Source organism: Schistocerca cancellata, chromosome 6 (assembly GCF_023864275.1).
Source record: "Schistocerca cancellata isolate TAMUIC-IGC-003103 chromosome 6, iqSchCanc2.1, whole genome shotgun sequence".
Taxonomy (NCBI): Eukaryota; Metazoa; Arthropoda; class Insecta; order Orthoptera; family Acrididae; genus Schistocerca; species Schistocerca cancellata.
Genome location: NC_064631.1, coordinates 104,883,893 through 104,906,135, shown reverse-complemented (window position 1 = coordinate 104,906,135; position 22,243 = coordinate 104,883,893). Strand labels below are relative to the sequence as shown.

Genomic DNA, 22,243 nt, shown 5'->3' with positions numbered 1-22,243 from the left:
ATTTAAGTGAGTTTGAATGTGGTGTTACAGTCAGCGCATGAGCGATGGAACACAGCATCTCTGAGGTAGTGATGAAGTGGGGATTTTCCTATACTAGCATTTCATGAGTGTACTGTGAATATCATGAGTCTGGTAAAACATCAAATCTCCAGCATCCTGTGGATGGAAAGACATGCTGCAAGAACGGGAGCAACGATGACTGGAGGGAATCGTTCAACATGACAGAAGAGCGATCTTTCTGCAAATTGCAGCAGATTTCAGTGCTGGGCCATCAACAAGTGTCAGCATGCAAATCATTCAAAGAAACATAATCGATATCGGCTTTCGGAGCCAAAGACCCACTTGTGAAACCTTGATGATTGCACAACACAAAGCTTTCGCCTCACCTGGGCCCATCAACACCGACATTGGACTGTTGATGACTGCAAACATGTTGCCTGGTCAGATGAGTCTCATTTCAAATAGTACTGAGTGGATGGACGTGTATAGGTATGGAGACAACCTCATGAATCCATGGATCCTGCATGTCAGCAGGGGACTGCTCAAGCTGGTGGAGGATCTGTAATGGCGTGAGGCATGTGCAGCTGGAGTGACCCCTGATAAGTCTAGATACGACTCTTGACAGGTGACACGTATGTAAGCATCCTGTGTCATCACCTGCATTCATTCATGTCCATTGTGCATGCCAACAGACATGGGCAATTCCAGCAGGACAATGCGACACCCTACACATCCAGAACTCTACAGAGTGACTCCACGAACACTCTTCTGAGTTTAAACACTTCCACTGCCCACCAAACTCCCCAGACATGAACGTTATTGAGCATATCTGGGATGCCTTGACCGCGTGCTGTTCAGAAGAGATCTCCAGTCCATCGTACACTTACAGATTTATGGACAGCCCTGCAGGATTCATGGTGCCAATTCCCTCCAGCACTACTTCAGAAATAGTCCAGTTCATGTCACGTCATGTTGCAGCACTTCTGCATGATCGGGAACTGCCCTTCCCAATATTGTACCAATAAACCAACGTCTACCACCTGCATTACCCATGACTGAACCTATGTAATCATTCCATTTCATATCCCTACAAAGTGTTACACAGAACTTTCATAGTCTCTGGTTCAGTCCTTTCATTCAATTCAGAACCAAAGGGCCACGATCAGTTTTGCAGACAATGCTGCAAATTGTGAGCTTTTTTAAAACTGGATGCGCAAGGCTGGTCTTCTCAACCTTCTCTGCAAGTCACTGGAACGACCCAAGAATGACTTTGGAGCCCAGATGACAGGCATCATTTGTTCCAACATGTGCCGCAATCATCAGCTGGTTGCAACCTGTTCCCTCAATGGCTGCTGGAATAGCCTCTTCAGCATGTGTGCCTGGTGTCCTTTACCGTCCCTTGCTGCCATTTTTCTATGGGGTACCATCATTCGCCATACTCAGGTCTGAGCCACCTTCCTGTATCCAAACACAGTGCACTGTGACAGGAAACATGAGAACTTCTAAAAAAAATGGTAGTTTTGGGTTATCATTAAATAATTAAATATAATACACAACTATATGCTAACTATCAAGTCATATTTTCCCAGGTATTATGAAGTTTTAAATATTGGGACTGACACAGGTAAGACAGGACTTAGGGCAGGGATGGTGTTGCCACTGACTCTGAATGAAAATCGAATGACAAAAAGTCATTATTGTAGTCTTTCTTTGAGATACAATGGCAGACTTAGGAATCTACAACATGTCTCCAGAGAATTGATTCTTTAGTTTCTGTGATTTGGGTTATATTACAGCTTAGCTTTGGCTAAGTAAATACAACTTGGAATAGGATACAAGAGTGTCCCCTACAATAGTAATTAATTTTGTTAGAGATTGTTGGTTGAATGACACATTTTATTTAGCTGTGTAGGTCAAATTCAGAATATGATACATAGGTATCTACTACAATGACATCTGTCCTTTCAGAATCTTTGTTTGTACCACATTTTTTGCATGATATTTTGAGCATATGACATTCTGAGTTTACCTTTGTAGCCCAATTTAAAAATTTTATACACAGGGGCTCTATTTTTCATTTTTGTACTGTTTAGTAACTTAGATTAATATCCATAGCATACTACAGCAAAAATTATTACATTTCAGAATATGACACAGAGCTGTGTAACACAGTAACAACATGAATTAGGAATTTAAGTGGCAGACAGGCACATTTAAAAGTAGACTGTTGGATATTAATTAGCTAGTGGACAAAGACCTTCATCACATGGACAAACACACAACACTTCATTTGATGAAGGAATTTGTATGATTTGTATCAATAGCACAATCCAGGCCCTTACTGGAAGCCTACTGCAAAAATATGTATGACCTAGACTTTCACAGAAATAGTTTTTGCATTAGTTTTCTCCCTGTTCCAAACAGGGGGACAGAGGTCAGTTGTGCTCAAAGCTCAGAATATATTGGCTTTCATGTCCAAGGTAAGCAGTCCTGATCAACCAAGAAAGAAACTGAGGGAGAAATCATTTGCTACAACCTATTTACACAGCACTTTCACATTCTCTACAATTCCCAGAAGAGTCTGTTTCTGATCTCCCTCTCATAACCATCCCCAAAAGAATGCACTAAATGTGCACTGTGCTTCCCATGTCCCTCTGCTCTGACCACTACTGTCCAAGAAATATCACAGCTGTTCTGGCATGGACATTCAAGGTAATTTCTAGGTTCCTATGACCTGCCACTTTCATCCTGATGAAGAAACAGAATGATAGATTAGGGTTCAGCTAGCTTTGATGAAGAGTTGGTTTGAGACAGAGCATACACACAGATTTCAAAACAGTGAGGTGGGAAATTAGCCAGAACCAGATGAAGAGGTATAGTAAATCACATTACAGACAATAAACAATAAAAGAGTTTGCATACTCTAGTATATCATGCAATGTTGCAGTGTTGCTGCTAGTACGAAGCTGAAATCAATTCTTTGTCTTACATTTTAAGCAAAAATGTGTACTTTTCGATAAAATTATTATGGCTACACAGATAAAAAGCAGCAACTGTCATTACTCATACAACAGAAGGGAAGGCACACTACAGAGGCAAGTGTACACAAAAAGTATTCGAGGATTTTTACCTATATTCATGTCATCCATCTGCATGGCCAGCATCATGTCATCTTCATTGATACTGTGAAAATTATGAAACATTATACTCATGTAGACACATTATACCAACATTTATTTTTAAAAAATTAGATTATAGCATAGATATATGACAAGCAAAAAAAAACAAGTACCAAAAAATATACTCAAAAGATGAATGTTTAAACAAACCATAATGCTTTGAAACAAACTGGAAGTGTAACAAAAGTTATACCACAAAGAGATACAGCTGGACCTTCTCGATACGAACTGAAAGAAGGAATAAAGGCAAAGGTATTGAGATCTATCAAATATGCAACAAAAGGAAAAGTGTAGCTAAAAAGTTTTTCATGATGGAGACCTTGCATAAAAAGTTCTCAGTTTACTTGCTGCACCAAATTAGGATAACATTCCAAGCTTTTGATAATTGCCTCCACCTTCCATCTGGGGCTAAAACTGCCTGTCGTGAAATGGCAAGGCTTCCACTTTTATACACACAGGAGGCCTCTGACTGGCTGCATTACATCATGATGACAACACAGAAAGGACCTATAAGTATAAAAGTGGGAGCCTTGCCAGTTTATGACAGTCAGTTTTAGCCCCAGATGGAAGGTGGAGGCAATCATCAAAAGCTTGGACTTTTATCCAAATTCGATGTGGCAAGTAAATCAACAACTTTTTATGCGAAGGAAAAAGATGTTCAAAAGATCAACTGTCAGTTTTCTGTGAGTCATATCACACTCTGCTTCTACCTTATTACTGCCAGATTTGAAAAGAAAAAAATATAAATAGCACCAATTATGGAAGCAGAAAATAAATAAAAACTAATAGTCATTCATACTGAAAAAAGTAGTGCTCTAGTATACCATATTAAAAACTCGAGTCATTGCATTTCATCAGAAGACTCATCAATGTTTAACTGAAATCATAATAATTATTTAAAGAAGATACCTTTAAATATAACAGATTTTGAAAATGGATAAAAAAAATATAGTAATCTCCTCCAGACCCACACACATTTCTAACTCCTTCCACATAGTCCTGAAAATTTGTGTTGTGAATTTTTAATAGCAGTGGCAATACTTGTAAAATTAAAAATGAAAAACATTGATTGCATGCAATAGATAATTTAGGCCTGAATAGTTCACCTCAGTCATTAACAATTTTACTGCACTGTGTGGTGTCACAAGGCTTAGGCCTGTCCCACCCCTCGTCAAATCGATCAAGACTTGTACGAATAATTGTAAGAACAGTTATTATTATTATGTTCTTTAAGTTTGTTTTTGGGTTGGGCAAGGAATAAAACAAATACTGCAAACTACCGCGAGCCATGGAAAAGCCTGGGCCACGAGGGCGTCGAGCTTCCTAGGTCGTTGTTGGACAACGTCAAAGGAAGAGATATTCTGCTTTCTCTTTGTAAACAGATTGATCGAGTCTTGAAAGGTTCATGTAAAACATATAGGCAGGTGACACATTAGGTGGGACCCGATGCCTGTAATATTTCCACAGTTACTAAAAAGTTGTTAAACAGCCAAACCAATAGTTCATCATTTATATAGATAAAAAGTAGTAAAGATATAGGAAAGGAAGAGTTGCAGGGTCATAATGAAAAGTGATATACCGCTCAGCAACGAAGAAGGACGTAAACAGTGGGCATGACGTGGTGAAAACAAATCAACTGATAAAATAGTAAGTCTGTAATTAAGCATAAAGCCACGTAACACTGCAACAGCAAATTATATGCAGTGTTGTGTGATTTTTCTCAATGATAGCTATTCCCTACACACCTTACTATTATCTACTGCACAAGCTCCACATTTTTATTTTTATTTTTCACAAGTATTACCACAACTACTAAAAATTCACAAACACAAATTTTCAGGACCATCTGTATGGGCTTAGGAATCTGTATGGGTCTAGAAATTATTTTATATTATTTAGTCCATTTTGAAAACATAATGTATTCAAAAGCAGTTTTTTTTAATTATTATTTTCTGCTTTTTAGCCTTGTGTGTGCATGTGAAACTTTTCAATGTATTTAACCCCTTACCGCAGTATGTGCCAGGTATGGCACATACCACTTTTCTCTTTGTCAATGTCATATCTGAGAATATATTTCCAAACTGCATGTTGGGACAGATATGGTACACAGTCAAGAGCAGCTGTGCAGGTAGTGTATGCCATCTGTTGGGAGAGTAAGGAATTACGTGTTATGAATCTTTGCTTTGTGTTGCTAGCTGTTTACAGCCAAGTTTGGTCACACAAACAGTTGCATCAGGTGCAGTAAACGATTGATTTCAGTGTTTATATTATTTGCAGAGGGAAAAGGACATCTGTGAACAGTTATAAAGAGGTAAGTTTATATATTTGTTCATTAGAATACATATAATATTGAAAAATAGGTCTGTGACTGATATGGCACAACATGCAGCCTTGAAAGCGTAGAGTAAAAATTGAACATAACCTAACCTTTCCTATTAACATATAGCACTTCGTTTTCTCTCCTTTCAGCTTTGTTACTGCAATGAACATAAGAAACTTTTATGGCTCTTCGGCCACAATAAGAGTTATAGAGGACGGAAATGCTAGTGAGGATCCTGATATGTCAGATGACGAAACATTGTCCATGGAAAAAAAAACTTGCAAAATGGACATCTCGTTTTCTGTTTGGAATCAGACAGTGATGATGATATTAGGCCTAAGAGTTACAATACAAAAAATAAAAGTACTGCGAAATCAGAAACAGTCAGAAACAGAAGACAAGAGTGAGATTTGGTCTACTGACGATTGTGACCTTGAAAGCATTCCTCCTGCAGACAGGATGACAGCAATGCAACGAGATTCAATACCTTCAACTAAGGTGGGGAACCTACCATACATTGGAAACCAGGACATTTGATTATAGGGGATGACGAGACGAAATTCGCCGGAAATACTGCTCTTCCTCAGGAAGTATTGGAACTTGACCCTCCAGTGGAATATTTCCAGTATTTCTTCACTAAAGACATAGTGCAGTACATAGTCGAACAATCCAATCTGTTTTCGATACAGTGCCGACCCAATAAATGTGTAAATGTTAGTGCTGGAGAAATTGAACAATTTATTGGTACTGCCTTGTTTATGTCAGTCATTCAACTCCCAGCAACAAGACATTATTGGTGCAAATATCTTGGCCACCCTGCTGTGAGTGACATAATTAGTTGTAATTGATGGGAAGAAATAAAGCGTTTCATACACTTCTGCGGTAACAGTAATCTAATTCCCGCTGCTGAACCCAACCATGACAAACTTTTCAAAATTCGCCCACTGCTAGACCAACTGCGTGAAAGACTGCTGCGAGTACCAAAAGAGGAATTCTTAGCTGTGGATGAACAGATTATTCCAACAAAATGCAGATCTTCTCTAAAGCAATACAACCCCAGTAAACCACATAAATGGGGCTTCAAACGTTTTGTCCTCAGTGGAGTGTCAGGCTTCAGCTATGATTATGAAATTTTTTCTGGAGCTCAGAGTAATATCATAATACCTGGGGCTATGGATCTAGGAGCTAGCAGCAATGTTGTTGTGCGTCTTACACAAACAGTCCCACGACATGTGAATCACAAGTTATTTTTTGATAACTGGTTCACTAGTGTACCCTTGGAAGTGTATTTGCACGAGGAAGGTATACAATCACTAGGGACAGTCCGGTCCAAACGAGTACGTGGTTGCATTTCACCTAAGGAGGCAGCAATGAAGAAGAATGGTTGAGGCAGCATGGAGGAAAAGATAGCAACAGTAGGTGGTGTGTAACTGTCAGTAGTCTCTTGGTTTGATAATAAAGTAGTCAACACTTTGTCAACTTATGTTGGATGCAAGAAGGCGAGATCAAGAGCCTTTTCAGGAAGGAAAACGAATACAAAATGGTACCTTGTCCACACTCTGTGATGATCTACAATGACTACATGGGGGGGTGTCGATCTATTAGATTCTATGCTAGGATATTACAGAATTCAAATTAGATCAAAGAAATGGTACTTGAAGATATTCTTTCATCTAGTTGACTTGGCTTGTGTGAACAGCTGGCTGTTATGGAGAAGAAGAAATACGGACTACAAGCCCCTTGTTGATTTCAAGGTCGCAGTTGCAGAGGCCCTCTGTAAAACTGGGAAATACTTATCCAAGAAACGTGGTAGGCCAAGCAATGAACTACAAAAACAGCTTGACTGCAAGAAGAAGAGAGGCCCTACAGCAGATCTTCCACAGCGTCAAGTGCGACTGGATGGGATAGATCACATGCCTATCTGGCTGGAAAACCGTGGTCGTTGCAAGTATCCAGAATGCAAGGGAAAATCTTATATAGCGTGTATGACGTGCAGTGCGACATTGTGCTTGAATAAGGAGAGAAATTGCTTCATTAAATTTCATAATGAATAGAGAAAAGTGGAAACAGAATTTGTGTTATTTTCTCAAAATATGTGTATTGTAATGAATAGAAAGTGTAATTGTTTTGTATAAATACAGTTCTGCTAGTTCATGTACGTATCTTAATTGTATATTTTCCACACTGTGCATCATCAATCCCAAAACTGGTATCACATGGTATTAATCATTATTGCATGCTGTCCCATATATGGCACAAACCCTTAATTCTAAAATAACCGCCCCTACATAAGATTTAGAATTTTTTAAGCATTTTTTATGAAATCAGAACATCGAACATAACATGTAACATTTTTTTCAGAAAAATTAAAAAAATCATGCAGTAAGGGGTTAAAACATTCTGAAGAGATTAGAGCAGAGACATATGATAAATTTGAAGTTTATTTCATTTTTTCTCCTATTTATATCTTGCAAAAATACTGTGAAGATAAAAAATTAGAGATTCAAGCTCGTGCAGAGGCTTGCCAGCAATCATTCTTACCGTGCAACATCTGTGACTGAAACTAGAAAAGTAGAAACAGCAGTGGTATACAAAGTACCCTCCACCACCCACCAGCGACGAAAGCAAGTTAATATTTTATGGTCACCTAGTTCTCAGCTATGTCAAAACTTTCAAGTCTCTAGCACATCAAGAAGTTGGTTTGAAATCAATTGCAAAATCAGTTCTGAACAGGCACAAAAACACAAGAACACAGTACCTTTTACAACACACCAGACACAAAAACAAATTAATAATGCACTGTCAACCAGTTCTGAGCAATGTTGAAAGTTTAAAGTGTCATTGGGAAGTTACCTTAAAACCAATTGCAAAATTTGTACTGAACAGGCAAACAGAGAAAAAAAATTATTTAGCAAAACATGGGAAAAAAAGACGGGAAATGACTCTAATGATTGCATACAAGTTGTTGCTATGTATTACAAATAATCTTATAGATCAAGCAACCACAGCTAAAATACTTGTACATAGTGTGAAGGACAATCAAACAGTTTAAAATCAGAGATAGTAAAATAGTCTACATAAAACTGAGTTAAAGTCCAAATCCACAATAACTGTGTATTGTGTTTTCACTGTATGACGACCAGTTCCATACGGAGGTATATCTTCAGATCATATCTTCTTGTAGAATAAAACTACATAAGTAAAAGCACTAATAATCAACCTAACCTACAAAACAAACCAGACAGTAGAGAAATGTACACACAAAACTGATACTTCATGTGCCACAATTTCCGAGGTACAAGTGTAAAAACATGTCACCCCTCGATAAAACCTTGGATGAAATGGCAGATGGGCACTTGATCCTAACCAAGCATGATTACTAGTACATCTCCAAAACAAAGTCAAAAGATGAGCCCAGACAGCACATGACAACCCTCATAATTATGATAGGATAAAACCCGTGAGCACAAAACAATGCAGAATGAATGTAATGTAAATTCAAACAAAGCTCTCTGTCTCGGTATAGTATGAAATAGAAGAAACCTATCATTGTCAAAATCCACAGGAGAAACAAAGAATTAAAAGACACTCAGTCCTTGGGAGTTGTCAGCATACTAAAACATATTGACATGCATTAAATAGCACTACATGTTACAGTGCTAGCAACACACTGAACACTGTGAAGATAAGCATGCATCAACCCATCACAATCTGGAGATCATGATATCTAGCAGCAGAAACCAAATTAAAAGGACATGCAGATTGGACCTCAGGGATTGCAGTAACACAGTGGATCTCAGAGTTAAACAACAATACAGTACGAGAGACAGAAAATATTAACCGGTAGACTTACGGGAAGTGAGATACAATTAAAATTACTTAAAGCTTAGGAAACTGAACTACCTGGTTCTATCTACAACAAAATAACAGAACCTGACTGAAGTCCTAGTTCATAATCAATAAAAATATAGAAATATATATAAAAAAATACAAAAACAAAATCTCTAAAATGGTGCTACAAGTAATGCTGTTGTTATAAACATTGTTGCTATCAAGAAAAGCCTATATGTGGGTAAAGTCAAGTGCTGTAGATACGACCCTAAACCGAAATATGTTGCACAACTAAAGAAACATCTGATGTCCACAGGGCTACTATAAAGGTCCATAAGGATAATTTCCCAGCACGTCTCACAGTGAATACTAGGTATGGTGCAGGCTACCACTCAGAGAAATCAATTTCAGAGTATTTAAACAAATATTATGTTAAACCCTTCTGATATATCAATATGTAATAGTACCCATCTGGTTTCTGTGCTTTCCAGTTTGAAGGTTCCACATGGAGCCAGGTTAGCTATGCTGGACTTTAAAAGTATGTACAGTAATATCCCCACAGAGCATGTAGTTAGGATTGTCTATGAGAACTTAAGTGGCTTCAGTAATCATCCCCTGGCTGAGATTGATGAGGTTATTAAGTTGTTGGAACTGGTAATGAACTAAAATTATTTTAGCTTTGGAGATGCTACTTACATTCAGGAATGTGGATTAGCAATGGGAACACCCCTGTCTTACTGCTTAGCTAACATATTTATGACCAAGTTTGAACATGACATTGTGATTCAACACCCGTCGTTTGGTACACAAATTGTCAAACAGTTTACGTACGTAGATAACGTTCTTCTACTTTACAATGGATCTAGTACTGAGTGTCATTCTTTGGTCTATAATTTAAATGCACAGTACACTGATATTCAGTTTACTACTGAGCATCTGCCTTGAGATACTGTTCCTTACCTAATTCTGGTCAACAGTTTCGAAGACAGCATTTTTTCTTTTGATATTTATAGGAAGCTCCCTACGACTGACTTGGTTATCCATTCTTGTTCCAACCATCCCATGAGTCATAAAAAAGTGGCTTTCAGAGCATTCTTATGTCACGTTCACAGTATTCCACTCTCCCCTGAAGCTTTCAAAAATGAAATGATACTACTGTTCACATTGCTATTTGCAATGGATATAACAGCAGTTTTGTTTAGAGCACAATAATGAGATTCTCAAAAGGAGGTCTGGTTCATTTTCATGCCAGTCATGGTTTATCTTCACACTAGTTCCCTTACAGGTTAACCAGCCCGCTCTCTGGTATCACTGACCACCATATTATGTGAGCGTGTCAGAAAGAATAGGCAGACACCTAAGAAAGAAGAGTATTCTACCCACATTTTCTACTCATACCTGTAATATTGAGACCAGATACAGACATAGGAAGTTGTGTGACACCAACTTGTATAAGAACACTGGGGTTTACACCATACAGTGTAATGATTGTCAGGGCACATATGTAGGTCAAACAGGTAGAGGTTTTAGTAAGCAGTTTAAAGAACATCTCAATGTAAATACCCCAAGGTCAACCTCGTCATTACAGTTGCGGGAAAGGGGACATTCGGTAATGAGTGTAGAAAACAACCTTGACATTTTATGCACTGAGAATAAAGGGACAGTGTTAGATATTTTACAAAAGATACACATTTTAGGGCTATTAAGAAGTCCTCTTTACAGATATTGAATGGCCAGATGGCCCTAACACATTGGAGTCTATTATTTAATCTCAACTACTCTTAATCTCCTCACTATCGATAGGGTCCATGTGTGTTTCCATTAATCCTGGATAAATAATTGTTCCTGTCAACTAGATCCAGTTCTACTATATTCCTTCTCTATTCCAAACCACCTCCACCTTCCTCCCTCCCCCCCATCCCCCTCCCCACACCCACCCCTCTCACAGGGGTTCTTGGCCGGTTTTGAGAGATCAGTTTCAGGAGGGTTTTGGTCCATGAATTTGTCTTAGTCAGATCTGGTCTGGTTTCACTAAGTTCCATCATCATATGGTCTGTATGTTATCCCTGTTAATTTGGACTGTTAAAATAATGACAGAGGTTTTACATTAACTTAGCCTAGCATTAATTGTAGCACCATTTTAGATACTTTGTATTTATATTTTTTATATTTCTTATATCTTAATTGGTTTTACAGATTTTACCATCATGGACTAGGACATCAGTGGGGTTCTATTACCTTGTTGCAGATGAAACCAGGTAGTTACTTTCTGTAGCTTTAAGTAATTTTAAATACATATTACTTCTTGTTAATGTAGTGGTTAATATTTTCTCTCTCTTGTACTGGTTTGTTATTTAACACTGAGATCCACCGTGTTACTGCGAACCCTGAGGTCCAATCTGCATGTCCTTTTAATTTGATTTCTACTGCTACATGCCACAATCTTCAGCTTGTGATGGGTTGGTGCATGCTTATCTTCACAGTGTTCAGTATGTTGCTAGTACTGTAACATGCAGTTCTATTTGATGCATGCCAATATGTTTTAGTATGCTGACAACTTCCAAGGACTGAGTGTCTTTTAATTCTTTGTTTCTCCTGTGGATTTTGACAATGGTAGGTTCTTCTATTTCATACTCTACTGACACTGTGAGCTTTGTTTGAATTTACATGACATTCACTCTGCATTGTTTTGTGCTCACAGGTTTTATCCCATCATATGTGGATTGTCATGTGCTGTCTGGGCTCATCTTTTGACTCTGTTTTGGAGATGTACTAGTAATCACGCTTGGTTCGGATAAAATGCCCATCAGACGTTTCACCCAACGTTTTATTGAGGGGTGTCATGTTTTTACACTTGTACCTTGGAATTTGAGGCACATGAAGTATCAGTTTTGTGAGAACATTGTTTTACTGTCTTGTTTGTTTGGTAGGTTAGGTTGAATATTAGTGCTTTTACTTGTGTAGTTTTATTCTACAAACAGATATGACGTGAAGATATACGTCCGGGGTATGAAACTGGTCGCCATACAGTGAAAAAACAATACACAGCTATTGTAGATTTGGACTTAAACTCAGTTTTATGTAGACTGTTTTAAATTGTTTGATTGTCCTTAACATTGTGTTGTTTTTTATTTCCAATTAATACAGTATTTTAAACTAATAACCAATTAAAAATAAGTCTCTATTGCACATCAAAAATTAGTGTGTGCCATCATTATTCTCCTATTTCTAAGCTTCTGTCAAGTTATATACACTAACTAATTCCCTATATGTTGCACGGTAATGAGTTGGATGACACAAGAAAAATTTTGAATTAGTCACAACAGTATAAAATATACTAATTATTCTAAAGGTAACATATCTTTATCTTGAAAGGTAATGCCACATGCTGACTTAATGAGACTAATGGGGCAAGCAACATGCATAAGAGGCAACAATTACCTATTATCAGAATCTGGATAATCATTGCGCCAATTATTTTCATCATTTGAATCACTGTCCTCTTCCTCCAACTGAAATTTATCATCTTCTTCATCTACATCATATACCAGTTCTGATTCCATAGGATGGATACTCAGTTGAGTGTCCAGCAACATGTCATCAAAATCAATCTTTTCTGTGTAATACAAATCATATACGTAGTTTTTATCTTCGCTAGAAGGGTTTGTTATCTGAAACAATGTTGACAGCATAATTATTACCACAAAAGATATATACAAGTCAAAAGAGTAGTAATATGTTTGCCCTTTCACATGAAAATATCCTGATAAAACAATATTTTATATAAAGACGAGGTTAATTAGGACTGACAGAGTAAAAATGTGTGTGTGTGTGTGTGTGTGTGTGAAAGGAGAGGGAGAGGTGCATCTATGAGTGCACAATCCTGACAAGAGAGTAAGAATAATGCATAATTACTAAACGTTTCCCAAGAAAAATGGAGACAGCACTGAGCAGTATGCACATTTAAAATACTGATTTTGTCTACAGCAGTCTGCTATTGGCATTACTATATTGCTGCAACAGTCATCTGGTACACAACCATTATTATTTCAGTGTTTAAAATTGTTTAAGGGCATCCATATTTCAACTTCAAAGTTAGGCAGTCAAAATGCTCCATCTCAGACACTACTCAAAGATCGTCACAATTGTCGCCCCTGTAAAGGAGAGTCACTTATTAAGTGGCAGAATTCAAGGAGACTGATGTACAGTTTCAACAGATGTAAATCCACCCAGACTGCATCTCTGTGTCACTGTTTATGTGAAACAGGGCTGCAGTACATATTCATGACTGAAATCTGAGAGCAAAGAAAGATGATCTCTGTCCAACCTTTTTGCCTTTACATATGTCTGCCTGTGTCTGTATATGTGCGGATGGATATATGTGTGTGTGTGTGTGTGTGTGTGTGTGTGTGTGTGTGTGTGAGAGAGAGAGAGAGAGAGAGAGAGAGAGAGAGAGAGAGAGTGTCCTTTTTCCTCCTAAGGTAAGTCTTTCCGCTCCTGGGATTGGAATGACTCCTTACCCTCTCCCTTAACACCAACACCCTTTCGTCTTTCCCTCTCCTTCCCTCTTTCCTGATGAAGCAACCTTGGGTTGCAAAAGCTTGAAATTTGTGTGCGTGTTTGTGTGTTTTTTATTGTGTCTATCTACCAGCGCTTTCTCATTTGTTAAGTCACAGCATCTTTGTTTTTTAAATCATTAATTAATTTCCTTTTTGCTATTTCCTTTTTGTTGAGCACCAGGCTAGATCACTAATCAATCCAAATCACACCTCTTCATTGTAACAAGTCTTCTAGTCCTGGACATGGACACTACATCTGAATAACAAAGAGAGAGGGGGGGAAAATAATGTGCTGAATTACTGGTAGTGAGCCTTACATTTTGTATGATCTAGTACATTGTACAATACAAGTGGAAGGAATTACATTAAAATCATTCCTCCTGGTCACTGAAAGACACTTTAACTGTTTCTGAATGTTTACAGGAGCACTGTCAAATGTTTCCATATGTCTTTTATCTTGACATACTGTGCATTTGGTGCTTACATTCATACCTCTGCTTCTTCAGTTCTGTAGTAAGTTAGTAATTAATCATAAAATTTTGTGATTATGTGTTCGGTCATTTAATGAATAAGAACAATTCTGGAACTCTGTTTTGCAATGTGTATAAACTAATCAATACGACTCGGCAAATGAATAGCACTAAAAGTAACCTATCAACACACACTTAAATTTATAGCTACAATGTACAAGACACTGTGTGCACTGAATTTTTTTAATGAGAAACAGGATTAAAAACAAACAATGGAAATCCCAGAGTAGGATAACAAAAATCCCAGAATGGAATAACAACAATATCAAAAGGATAGATTGCTACTCACCACTTTGAGATGTCAAATCACAGACAAGCACAACAAAAAAGAATATTAGAAATATTTTTACTTTCAAACAAAGTCCTTCATCAGAAACAGAACTATCACATATTCACACAACTCACATACACATGGCTACTGTCTCCTGGTGCTAAGACCAGAAACAGGAGTAAAATACAAAATACGCTTTTAACAAAATATGATCAGAGCATACTATCACTCTTATGACCCCTCAGAAAATTGGACAACCTGGGAGCAATTATATGAAAATGAGTGTAACAGAATGATGGAAAGACTGCAACTGACCGACTGCTGTTAAAGTTGCAAATAAGTAGTCAATATTAGTAAGACAAAGCTCTATACACAACACTCAGAACTGCCAAAGAATAAGAGACTGCACAACAGTGTAAAGTATATCTTCAAGATAAGGTGGTGATAACATAGTCAACAAAATGTGTCCAAAAATCATGTGACACAGTAATATAGATACAAGGTATGCTGGAAAGCAAGCTATGGCCTGTGGGTTACAGGTTACCATATGTGGCATCCTTCCATCAGTGGTATACAGAATGTCAATATGGGGTGCATGGGTCACACACGGCAAAAGAAGTATCCACATTTATTCTTCACACTCTGCGTTAGGCTGCATGGTAAAAGCTTGCAATAAAGTCTCAAACTATTGAACAATCTGCATGTCAGCAATGGTTAGTGGTGCTTGAGTTAGCTTAGAGCATCTCATGTAGGATTAATCAGATTTAAGTGCACGTAAAGAGTTATATATTACCCAACATGTGATGCATTCACGTTGCATGTACTCAGCCTTATCATGCACCAGATGGAATCCTGGACTGCATGCACCACAAAAAGACTGCAGGATTTCATCTGTATTATTACAAATATCACAATACCCCACAGAATACATTCAGTGGCATATGTGCTCTTGATCGAACACTGTCCCATATATTGCCGATTCCCTCTTATCTGTGCTATTCCACAATGGTGGGTTGGTTGTAACATAACTCAAGAACATGCTAGAGTAAAAAACTGGAAGAATAGCTTTTCAGGCCAAATCACAACAAATCTGTGATCAGGACATTATTCCACTGTTCTTGAACTATCTCATGATAGGCAAAACATCACATTAGTCCAAGCCATCATATACCTTTTTTGTGTGGAAATGCATCTGGTGGATCACTGAACATACAGAGTAACTTCACAAAGCAGACACTACACAGTTCAATGGAGGAGTGTAGATCAGAGACTGGCACAAGATCACCAACCAGGGCAGGTGCCATGCTGGCTGTTCTCAAGGCAAAATAACAATACTGGGACTTAGTTACAGCAATCACTCAACATAGTCCATACTCTCATTTGATATAAACAAGGCGTATGAACAACTTAGTGGATAAAGTCAGAAAGCCCATTCGGCTGTTTGCAGATAAGATGATGCTGTTGTGAAGTGGCTGACATTTCGTAAAGCAACATATTTGCACCAATGAAAGGCACAACCCATTGTGGTCTGATTTCATAATTAGTGATAAGACACTAGAAACTGTCAAAGTTGTCAAACATCTAAGAGTACATATTTGTAATGAGATTAATGGAATGACCACATAAAATTAGTTGTAGCAAAAACTAACTATGAGGAGATAGCTTACCCTTGTTCAGCAAATCTTTGAAATTTCTGTTCAGTTTGGGACCCTTACCAGATGGGATTAATAATAAAAAAAAAAAAAGGCAGAAATAAAAAAGTAGCTTACTTCATCGCAAGTTTGTGTTGTAATCATGAAAGTGTCATGGAAATGCTCATCCAACTACAGTGTCAGATGCTACAAGAGAGGCATTTTGCATATTGAAGAGATTTGCTATTAAATGCTGAGAATGTACATTTTAAGACAGAGTCAAGCAATATTTTACTTCCTCCCATATTTATCTTGTGAAATAATAGTAACAGTAAAAGTGGAGAAATTTACTAACAGTCATTTTTCTCACATGTCACTGCGAAAACAACAGGAAAAGAAGGGAAGTGAGATTCAGCTGCTACCACACATCGTAAGACAGTTAGTGCAGTATAAATTTAGATCTCGATGAATGTTTATGAACTTTTCTTTGCTGACAATGCAAGCGCCATCATAAGCCTTGAAAATGCAAATCATATTTTCTTGAAAATTAATAACTGGTTCTCTAAAAATGGGCTTTTGCTGAAACTAGGTAAAAAACAATACATGCAACTCGGCATTGCAGAAGGCCTAACCACACGTTTAGAAATAACACATGACGACAAATTACTAAACTAAACAGAATATATTGATAAGACCCAAACTGGATGTTACAACTTACATGCCTTCTTAAATATCTAAGCTCTTCAAATTTTGTGTTATGGATAATATCCAATTTTGGAGATTGAAATGTAAAAATTTTGATTTTTCTTTTCTTATTTTTATTCTTTAAAGTCTTACAGCCACCATATTCTGGGGTACATAGTCATGAAGAAAAGGTGTTTGTTACACGGAAGTGTGTAATAAGAATAATATGTGGTGCTCCCCCTTTAGCCACTTGTAGACAGCTCTTAAAACAATAGGGAATACTGATAACAGCCTCATAGTACACTTTCTCGCTTACGACTTTTGTTGTCAACAATCAATCACAGTTTGAAAATAACAGTAATATTCATAAATACAGTAATACATAGAGAAATTATTTACACTAGACATCACTCAGCCTTAGTATGGCACAGAAAGAAGTGAAGTATTTAGCCGTAAAAAATCTTTGATCATTTATTGAGTAATGTAAAGAATATAATGGACAATAAAATTAATTTCAAGCACAAACTGAAAACATATTTGCTTGACAATTTCTTCTACTCCATAGAAAATTAGTAGTGTAATATGTGGGTATCAGTGACAATCACTGTGTTATTACTGCATGAATTAAGAAATGTATAGGTGCATAAAATCTGGAGAGAACTGCATCAAGAAGTAAGACTGTGTACTGTGTTGTTGTTCTGGTCTTCAGTCCACATACTGGTTTGATGCAGCTCTCCATGCTACTCTATCCTGTGCAAGCTTCTTCATCTCCTAGTACCTACCGCAACCTACATCCTTCTGAATCTGCTTAGTGTATTCATCTCTTGGTCTCCCACTACGATTTTTACCCTCCATGCTGCCCTCCAATGCTACATTTGTGATCCCTTGATGCCTCAGAACATGTCCTACCAACCGGTCCCTTCTTCTTGTCAAGTTGTGCCACAAACTCATCTTCTTCCCAATTCTATTCAATACCTCCTCATTAGTTATGTGATCTACCCACCTAATCTTCAGCATTCTTCTGTAGCACCACATTTCAAAAGCTTCTATTCTCTTCTTGTCCAAACTATTTATAGTCCATGTTTCATTTCCATACATGGCTACACTCCATACAAATACTTTCAGAAACAACTTCCTGACACTTAAATCTATACTCAAGGTTAACAAATTTCTCTCCTTCAGAAATGCTTTCCTTGCCATTGCCAGTCTACATTTTGTATATTCTCTACTTCAACCATCATCAGTTATTTTGCTCCCCAAAGAGCAAAACTCATTTACTACTTTAAGTGTCTCATTTCCTAATCTAATTCCCTCAGTATCACCTGATTTAATTTGACTACATTCCATTATCCTCGTTTTGCTGTTGTTGATGTTCATCTTATATCCTCCTTTCAAGACACTGTCCATTGCATTCAGCTGCTCTTCCAGGTCCGACTGTGTAACAGTACAGGCAATATTGTACGAAAAGTTCTGTAAAGCTAGCAATAATTAATTCTCAAGTACTGGTATTGGTACAAAAGTATTTACTACCATTATAACAATATAATGAAAGGATAGTTGCTACTCGCCATATAGCGGAGATGATGAGCCACAGAAAGGCACAACAAAAAGACTGTCAGGATCTTAGCTTTTGGCCAACAAGGCCTTTGTCAAAAATAGACAGCATACACACAGACATGCACACACAGACATGCACACACAGACATGCACACACAGACATGCACACACAGACATGCACACCCATAAATGCAGCTCTCACACAGATGTCAGTCTCTGGCAGCTGGAGCCAGAGACTGTGGTCATCTGTGTGTGAGCTGCATTTGTGTGTGTGTGTGGCGGGGGGGGGGGTGGGGGGGGGGGGGGGGGGGCACGCTCGCTTTCTACGCTTTCTATTTTGACAAAGTCCTTGTTGGTTGAAAGCTAAGCTTCCGACAGTCTTTTTGTATGGTGAGTAGCAACTCTCCTTTACATTATATCGTTACATTTCATCCTGGATTTTCCATTATTTTATTTATTACCTTTCCTTGTCATTTTTATTGTACACACATTGTTTTCAGATTTTGTAAGCAACAAATTCAGGTTTCAGTGGTACACAATTGCTATTGCAAATGGCATATTTTACTGCGCAACAAGAATGGATATTAGTGACAAAGTTCCTCACACAAGAAACCAAACATAATCTTCATGGCATGCTTACAAAGGACAATTACAAACCTCTGATGGTGTAGTATGATCTTTATTCCTCTCTGGTGGACTTTTTTCAATATCAACCACTGTTATCATTTGACTCCCTTCCTTTTCTCCAGATCCAGCTGCTTCTGTGGGCGGTGACTTCTCATCGTCTGTGTCAGCTGTGTTTAGTGCTCTGAAGCAGTTCACAACCTGGGGAGATTTGAATCAGCATAAATATAAAGCATCCCAAGAAGATTTCTTGCAATATTAGAAGTGAGCACCTGTGACACAGTTTATATGGCAAGAAAAGAGTGCTCTGAAGCAGTTCACGACCTGGGGAGATTTGAATCAGCATAAATATAAAGCATCCCAAGAAGTTTTCTTGCAATATTAGAAGTGAGCACCTGTGACACAGTTTATATGGCAAGAAAAGGCAGAAGCCACACACGGAAGGATGCCTACAAAACTCAGAAAAGAGGATTTCAAACTCACAACTGAGGATAATCGCTAAAAAAGAAGAACAGTATTATGATCACAAGAGAAAAGAATACTAACAAATCATGAGACTGATTATTAAGAAACAATTACACACACACACACACACACACACACACACACACACACACACACACACTTTTGTTAAATACAGTTTAGTAATTTGTTTATTCATTCATGGTGGCCTAAAGAAACATGTTGAAAACAGTGTGATCGATACCAATAGTTCAGTGCACTACACTGGGATGATATAACATATCAGATTTACACTTGATGATCAGTCTATTTCAATAGCATTCTAGTATTCACAAGATTCCCATTATAGGACTCAGAGAAGCATGTTCTTGCTACTCAGTGAGAAACCACAAAGTCTTTTCATGTGTGTCTCTGATGACTGTGTACTAACCCAAGCATTTGTTGTTCTTTCCAAGCAATAATTCGAACAGAAAGTGCACGACAAAAGAAGGTAACACCCAATAGAATGGCACAGATATACTGACCATCAATTAATCACATGCAGCATGGTTATCAATAACACCATTATTCGAGTATAAATGGTTTCCAATTCCACTTTACACTGCATGATCATTGTTAGTGTAGAGGGAGGTGGCATCAACAGTGACGAGCAGGGTGTCAGGTGGTAAAGGAACAAGAGCGTTGTTCATCACTGTTGATACCGCCTCCCTCTAAATTAACATCCCCAATGACCATGGCCTTGCTGCTATTGAACACTACCTTTTCCAACACCGAACTGTCTCCAAACTTACAACATCCTTCCTTGTCACTATGATAAGTTATATCCTCACTCATAATTACTTTCCCATTGAATATATCACCTATGCTACCCTACCATAGGCACGGCAGCTGCCATTTACTCCACACCTAGAAGTTCCTTCCGAAAGCCTGGCCAATTGTGGTCTTCGCACCTGTAGTGACAACCAGTCCTTCTCGAAATATGCCAAGAGTCTCTCTGAGGCCTTCACAGACCACAGTTACCCTCCCAACAATGTCCAGAAACAGATATCCTGCCTCATCTCATCAGTCACCTACCACACTCCACATACCTACAGTCCAGCCAACGACAAATGAGCTCTTTTCTCATGACTCAGTACCACCCAGGACTAGAGCAACAGAATCACATTCTCTGCCGGGGTTTTGAATACCTCTCATCCTGCTCTAAAATAATGTATATCCTCCACATCGCTCCCACAGTAGCATTCAGCTGCCCATCCAACCTACACAATATCCTTGTCCATCCATACTCCCAAACCCTTGCTTCATGGCTCATATCATTGCAATACACCCTGATGCAAGACTTATCTCATACATTCTCCCACTTCCACCTACACCTACTGTGGTCTGATCACAGGCATCTCCTACCCCACCAAAGGCAGGACCACCTGTGAAAGCAGCCATTTGATCTAAAAACTTAGATGCAACCACTGTGTCACATTCTATGGGGTCATGACAACTAACAAGCTGTCCACATAAATGGCCACCTCTAAACTGTGGTCAAGAGACAGCTGGACCACCTAGGTCGCTGAACAAGTGGCCCAAAACAATGTGCACCATTTTCATGACTGCTTCACAGTGTGTGCCATCTGGATTCTTCCCAGAAACACCAGCTTTTCTAAAACACACAGATGGGAACTCTCCCTACAACATAGCCCATGTTCCCGTAATCCCCTTGGCTCAACCTTCGCAAGTCACATCCTCGACCTGTCCCTTGCCTGCTCCTACTCCAGTATCACACGTGTCTCCTATCCCACCAATTCACTTAAACAGTCCTTTCCTCTTCCCTCTTCTCTCAACTCTCATCCCCCCCCCCCCCCCCCCCCCCCCCCCCCGTCCTATCAGCATAGCACAGCCTCCCAATGCTGCACCTAGCAGTCCTATCCTGCCCTCATCATGTCCCTGCAGGCTTCCATTGGCAAGTACTAGCATCTCCTCCATCACTACCCTGCTTACCCTACCCACCCCTACCTCATGCCTCTTTGTTACACCCTCTACCTAACCCAACTAGATTTCTGGCCACGTGACACATAGTCACAATTGGACCTTATCACCTGGTAAAAGTGTGTGTGTGTGTGTGTGTGTGTGTGTGTGTGTGTGTGTGTGTGTGTGTTGCCGTGTGAATGTGTGTGAGCTTTTTTTACTTCTGAAGAAGAAATTTGCCCAAAAGCTGAAAATGTAAGACAGAGATATCAAAACCATATTTTGAACTGGAAAATATTTCCAGAGGCGGAAGCATAAGCGGAACATAATTTATTGAATATGAACCACACATTACAAGTGAAGAAAATTGAAAAAAGGTGGAAATTAAAGAGATGGCACCTGGGTAAGTTTACAGACCCAGAGGTTACTGAGAATTTCAAAGAGAGCATTAGAAAATGGACTGACTGAAACAGGGCAAAGAACACAATAACTTATGAGTGAGTGGCCTTGAGAGATGAAATAGTGAATGCAGCAGAGAAGCAAAGAGGCAAAGTCCCACAGAAATCCTTTGATAACATACAATATATTCAATCAAACTTATGAAGTTAGAAAATATAAAAATGCTATAAATGAAGC

At 38.4% G+C, this 22,243-nt stretch overlaps 1 protein-coding gene across 1 annotated transcript in view; it reads right to left on the bottom strand.

Moving 5' to 3' along the window:
• LOC126088174 (probable RNA polymerase II nuclear localization protein SLC7A6OS) overlaps positions 1-22,243 on the bottom strand; it is a 61,443-nt gene that overhangs the window by 1,837 nt on the left and 37,363 nt on the right. Inside the window, exons 3-5 of the mRNA XM_049906298.1 lie at positions 19,220-19,387; positions 12,772-13,001; positions 3,131-3,183 (exon numbers count right to left, since the gene is read on the bottom strand). Coding sequence (XP_049762255.1) covers positions 3,131-3,183; positions 12,772-13,001; positions 19,220-19,387 — 451 coding nt within the window. The remainder of the gene's footprint in view (positions 1-3,130; positions 3,184-12,771; positions 13,002-19,219; positions 19,388-22,243) is intronic.